This window comes from Hyperolius riggenbachi, chromosome 7, assembly GCF_040937935.1.
Source record: "Hyperolius riggenbachi isolate aHypRig1 chromosome 7, aHypRig1.pri, whole genome shotgun sequence".
NCBI lineage: Eukaryota > Metazoa > Chordata > Amphibia > Anura > Hyperoliidae > Hyperolius > Hyperolius riggenbachi.
Genome location: NC_090652.1, coordinates 194246382 through 194253009, shown reverse-complemented (window position 1 = coordinate 194253009; position 6628 = coordinate 194246382). Strand labels below are relative to the sequence as shown.

The following is a 6628-nucleotide window of genomic DNA, read 5'->3' as shown; positions in this document are numbered from 1 at the left end:
AAAAAACAAGATATATTTCTCTAATATGGCATAAGTAATTCATTACAAAGCTGCTCAAAATGACACAGCTAGAGTGTCAAAAATGTCAGGAACCTTAAGGGGTAAAAACCATAGAAACTCACATTGCTTTGTAGGATAGTAGAAACTTTAAGCAGGATAGTCTCTGCAGTGGCAGCTTATCTCAGAAGAAAACAATAACAATGACTGGCTAGTAAGAACCAATAGTAAGAAACAAGTAAGGCAATTTATTCTCCTCCATCCTCAGCCCAACATTAAAGGTGTGTACACACGCACTACTACAGAGAACGACGGGTCCATCAGACCCTCCCGCTAGGTGGTCGTTCTTCCGACAGTAGTGCCTGTGTACAGTCTGTCTGCAGACTGATAAGGCTGTTTCTGAACGATCCGCTGAGCGGATCGTTCAGAAACAGCCTTATCAATCTGCAGACAGACTGTACACACGCACTACTGTCGGGAGAACGCTCGCCCAGCCGGAGGGTCTGACGGACCCGTCGTTCTCTGTAGTAGTGCGTGTGTACGCACTTTTAGTTACTGAAGGATACCTGAAAAAACCACACAATGCCAATAGATGTACATATTGTAGATGTCTCAGTCCTCATTTGATTTCGATAAACTGAAAGACAATCAACTTTACATACGAAAAGCATCCTAAAGGAATTATGTTTTCCTGCTTACAACAACTTATACCTATGAGCACCTTAAACTGCAATGATTATGAGTATCAAAAATGTAGACTTATTTAAGACTGTATGCAAACTTTTCGTTTCATATCTTCCCTGTTTACTACAAATTATGAACACATTCTAAAACCATCCCACTTTTCAGTGACTGATTTGGCAATGAGACAAAAATGTCATACCACAACAGACTCTGCATGTCTACCACAGTCAAAAAAGGGAGAACTGACGAGCCTTTTGTAGCCTATTAGGTCCCCTGAGCAAAGCACAAGACAACGGGACTGAAACAGCCAATTCATTTGGAATTTAATTTTTTTTTTTACCATATTTACAGTGCCCAGTCACTAAACTGAGATATTTTGATTTTTGTCTATTTGCATCATGTATCCAACTGAATTTAGATATTAAACTAACCTAATTGGATATCTGAATTGAAACCAGGAAATCATGAAAAAAAAAATATATCTTCAGTGTATTGGCGTGTTAGATACTAATTGATACAAAAAAGAAAAGAAACAAACAAAATATGACTGTGGGTTTTAAGTAACAAATACACACAAAAAAACCCATAGATCGTAATGTTCCCTTAGCAACCACAGAATCTTTTTATTTAGGCAAAGTTTCTACAAAGCAAAAAGGCATGGCAATATTTTTCATGCTTTCATTCTTATTTAGGGTTTCATAATGACCTAGCTGGATATCTATGCTGGAAATCACATCGCCTAATCATTTCCAGGGCAGTAAACTAGGTCTTTAATAACCTGATTTAACAGGCATTTATAATATTATCTTTAGTAACCAAAGTTGATGATTTCAACAAGATTAAAGTGAACAAAGCAGCAAAATGCTTTTAGTTTTCGCCATTTTAGGGCACAGGAACGGGATTTCTGATTGGTTTCCATAGGTTACTGCACACTGCAACTTGTAGTGCTATAATATACTATAAACTGTGCACACCTGTCAATCAAAACTTGTGAAACAAGATGATTAAACTTGCTGCACTCACTATTTTAATGATACAATTTACATTTCATCATATAAATATAATGCCGCAGGCATCACAGTGTTAAAGAGGACACAACAGTTTAACTGTTCATATTACATAAAGATTGTGTTTTACTTACTACACAAACATCTTTACATCTACATGTTGCTGCCTTTACGGACAAATACAAACCTGTAGAGCTCACAAGATCTGTTTTTCACTGTATACATAAAGAAGGTGGGACAGACAGGTCTTACACAAAGAAAAGCAAAACAAACACTAGAACAGGACACAGTGACCAGTTTTTCAGCATACAAAATGGTAGTGAATTGATTGTCACAAGGCTGCAATATTTTTCCATGCTTCAACACACAATGTATGTTAACCCTCTTGCACATCTCTGGCTTCTAGAAGTGTGATAAAGCCACAGTTTAAGTGTATACGAAAGTGTAATTTTAAAAAACTGCGAGTTTTATGCTTACTTTGCAATGATGTTTCACTACAGAGCATAAAACGCTTCATATTAAGGAGGATGACTGCATCAAAAGCTCAATATCGTTCCATAATACCTGACCATGGGCCACTCATATGAAAAAAATGATCTGTATTAAAATTTTATTGGCTGTTTAACCATTAAGAAACTGCAGAATGTTGTTGTTTAGCACAGCAGTGCACTACCATAAGAAAGTAAAACAAAGACTGGCATAACATGCGAGACATGTTAAGATATATTTCGGATTGCAGCACAATTAATCATGCACAGCTTGGTTTAATTGTTTGTAGGGTTGTACCAGCTACAACCTGCAGGTATCGCTGTTGCTACTTTTGTCCATGAAGTTTATTCTTTCAGACCCTGGCCAAACCTGAAACTTTAATATTATAAAGTTTTTTTTTATATAACAAGCAAAAACCTGTACAGTACCCATGTAATCAGATTCCTAGCAGAGTGATTATCCTGCAAAATGTCCACTGCTACATTTATTTACAACCATCTCTGTTTTAAAACTGAATTTAAAATTAAAATAGCTTTCTATATCATTTTGGTGCCACCGGCTGTTTCTTTTACAATTATTATATTTAAAAAACCAAGTTTTAGAAAACAGCCTTCTTTAAAAAAAAAAAAAAAAAAGGATTCAGTAAAGGAAACACCTGTAAGCAGATGCAATAATATCTACATTTAAATTTCACAGATCTACACAAGTAAATCTACAGATTGTCAGAGAACAACGTAAACAACATTAGCAGGACAGAGACATGAAACAAGAGGCGGTAAGGCCTGTAGCTTGATTACTGTCAGTAAATTTCACGGTTCAAGAGACATGATCAAACATGAGACAATGGCACTTGCTTGTGATATAAAGCTGAACTTGGCAAGACGGTTCTTGCTGTTAGTGCTGTGCTGGTTTCACTGAAAGGTAAGGCGTTGATAGATTTACTGTTTCTGCAACATCTACTTGTGAACCTCTTCCAAGATTCCAAAGTTTTTCCTGACCAAATCCATACACCTGAGGTTATTCCAACCACTAGGCACATGAAGTACTTTAACATGAAAACTGCATATTCAGGTCTGGTTCTATTTTTGTCCCCAGGACAAGAGCAGTTGTGAGATTTTTCCCAGAATTCTCTATAGTGTTGCTCATATATATAACAGGCAACAACGATTGTTGCAGGAACAGTATACAGTACAGTAAATATGCCTATTCTGATCATCAGCTTTTCCAGTTTATCTGTTTTGGTTCCACCTTGTTTTATAACACTTCTGATTCTAAAGAGTGATACAAATCCACCTAGAAGGAACATTGTTCCAGTGAAAAGATAAACTACTAGAGGAGCCAGTACAAAGCCACGAAGATTGTCCAGGTTCTGGTTACCTACATAGCAGATTCCAGCCACTGAGTCACCATCCACTGAACTTAAAGCCAGGACAGCTATAGATTTGATGCTTGGTATCAACCATGCAGCCATATGGAAATACTGAGAGTAGCTGGCAATAGCCTCATTACCCCACTTCATGCCAGCAGCCAAGAACCACGTTAATGACAATATAACCCACCATATTGAGCTGGCCATTCCAAAGAAGTAAATAAGAAGAAATACAATTGTGCAGAGAGCTGGACCAGTTGTCTCATAATGTATGTGATCCCGATTGCAGGCAACATTTTCATGACCTACTACAAGCCTGACAATATAGCCAATGGATACAAAAAGATAACAAGCAGAAAGAAAGATGATTGGACGTTCAGGATACCTAAATCTTCCCATGTCAATCAGGAATGTGGCCACAGTAGTAAAGGTTGAGATGAAACACAAGATAGACCATAATCCTATCCAAAAGGTAGCAAATGTTTTCTCATCCTGAGTGAAGTAGGGCTGGAAACATGGCACAGCACAGTTTGGCACCTGGCCAGTTTTGATCCTGTTAAACAGTGGATGGGACTCTTTTGTTATTGAGATGAAGGGTTCCCTGCATTTACATACTCCATCACACTCACTGTTGGGTTGCCTGTGTGGAGTCAAGTGTTTTGATCCCCTCGGTGGGTAAGTAGGCTTTGCAAACAAAGGTGGATATGTTGTCGTCTCTGTTCTGTTATAATCCATGCATAGGTTTTCTGGATCTCCATTCTGGGGAAGTTTGTCACAGTTCATTCTTTCTGGCCAAGCAAAGCCATACTGTCTCATAAGTGGGGAACAACCTGCCTTTGCTCTCTCACAGACTGACCTGCATGGTGGCAGAGGTTTCCTATAGTCGGCCAGACAAATAGGTGTATACATGCTACAAAGAAAAAATTTCAAGTCAGGTGAGCATTGAATTTCCACTAAAGGCCAAAACTGGTGCACTTCCAAACCAGCTTCATCCTGAGTGTCATGATTAAACTGGTTGGGCATGTAGGTATGATTATAACCAATGCCTTTGCACATGGGAACTGTAATCTCTTGACAGACAATTGCTTTGGAAGCCATAGACACAGGTGCTGGGAGCTGATTGAGAAGCCAAAGGCCTAGTATAAAGACCGCAGGATTCAGTGTTGCCATCATTTTCCCAAACAAATAGTAATTAGTAATCTTCCTTTTATATTTGAGATACTTGCCCAGTAATTGTTTGCCAAAAGGATTTGTAGTGATTTGTGCTTGCTGCAAAAGCTGGTATCTTCATGTTACTGATCTGTGTAAAAAAAAAGGACATTGTCATCATATTCATTATTCATATATATATATATATATATATATATATATATATATATATATATATATATATATATATATATATAACTACATTAATAGTATTTTTAGTACATTTGTAAGCTCTTTTTCTCCCTGAGGACCCAAAGCACATAAGCACATTACATTGTAAACTTGCAAGAGGGCAGGGTCATCCTCCTAATGTTTACTGTTTGTGTTGCAATACTTCTGCTGCTTGAGACTCTGCTGTACATTTTTTGGTTGTACCTATGTTCCCCTTGTTGTCTTTTTGTGTCTTGTAAAGCGCTGTGGAATATGTTGGCGCTATATAAATATAAAATAATAATAAAGCTTGTCTCAGATCAGTAAATAGCATAGTTAAGTGTACAGGGGGAAAAGTTATGTGATCATAAATGGCAGAATAAACAGGTGGATTTCAGTTTTGATCTAAACATGTCAGCATTGGAAAAAAAAAAGCTTACATAATAACAGTTAAATGGTCAATAATATATATATATATATATATATATATATATATATATATATATATATATATATATATATATATATATATATATATATGGAGAGAGAGAGAGAGAGAGAGAGAGATACAGATATATATATATAGATATATAGATTATATATATATAGATAGATAGATAGATAGGCACTGTATACACTATATCGATATTAATTATGTATATATAGTCATAGTAGTATACCTTTTTAGTCTGCCTGTCCTCCCAATGTATGGACTGTATGATAAATCCGCAATTATCGCTTTTAAAATAATAGCATAGTCTGAACTTTAGGCGTTTTGTAATACAAATAGCGCTTCACCAGGAAAGAATTGATATGTTGAAGAAAACCAGACAGATGATCTCTGAGGATAATTTACTGACAGCTTCTTCCGACATTAGCAATTGTTCCAAGCAGTGTGCTGATTACAGCCATGACTAATGGAATACATTGCGGAGTAATAACCATCCCTGCCTCACCGGGCAGGACCAGGCAAACACCGGTGCCCAGAACAGTTTCTCCCTTCCAGACATGGCTCACGTGGATCAGAAAACTTTTGCTTAGTTTCAAGCGTTGCAGGGTAAATATTGCAGCAGTAGCAGAAAAGCCCATTGCCGGTAACGTCTTCCAGCACGCCGAATCCTTTCTTCACACTGTATAAGTTCAGGTAAGCCGGGATCTCGCTGAAATCATCCTGTTAAATGTACGTCAATGTCAACCTGGAGAACTTCTATCCATTTACTCCGGACTTGAGAATTGCCTCACGCCAGGGAGACTACTCTAAAGAGGAGCTGGAACTTGTCACCCCTGCAGCAGCAGCATCAGCCAAAGTCGCTTCTGTCGTAGCAGCATTCTGCTTGTTTGCCTACCTGTTCTCTCTCGATGCCAGAAACGCCTATTTGTCAATTCCACCCAGTCCCCGTCTTTTATTGGATAAAGACTCGGGCTTGCCACACCCACATCGCTCTATGCACTGTAGCTTTGTCCTTTTATCTTGCAGGTCGCTTGCTATACACATGGACCAGGAACTCGCAGTGTGAAGGGCGCTTCTATAATAAAGCAAAGTAACCATAATAATACTATGTTTACATAGCTATAATACTGAATGCATTGACTGATATTTCAAACAGTTAAAAGCAATAGGTAAGGTTAGTAGATTGGATTCTATTATTACCAAAATTAACAATGATATAAACGTGCTTTTTTATTAATCATGCATTTATTTATTAAATGAAATTCTGCAAAA

At 37.4% G+C, this 6628-nt stretch overlaps 1 protein-coding gene across 1 annotated transcript; it reads right to left on the bottom strand.

The window, feature by feature from the left end:
* Positions 1-1279: 1279 nt before the first annotated feature.
* On the bottom strand, positions 1280-6214 carry FZD5 (frizzled class receptor 5). Its single transcript, XM_068244964.1, has 2 exons — positions 5586-6214; positions 1280-4846 (listed from the first exon to the last, which is right to left on the bottom strand). Exon 2 carries the CDS (start codon positions 4717-4719, stop codon positions 3007-3009), a length of 1713 nt encoding a protein of 570 aa, XP_068101065.1. The 5' UTR covers positions 4720-4846; positions 5586-6214; the 3' UTR covers positions 1280-3006.
* Positions 6215-6628: the final 414 nt, after the last annotated feature.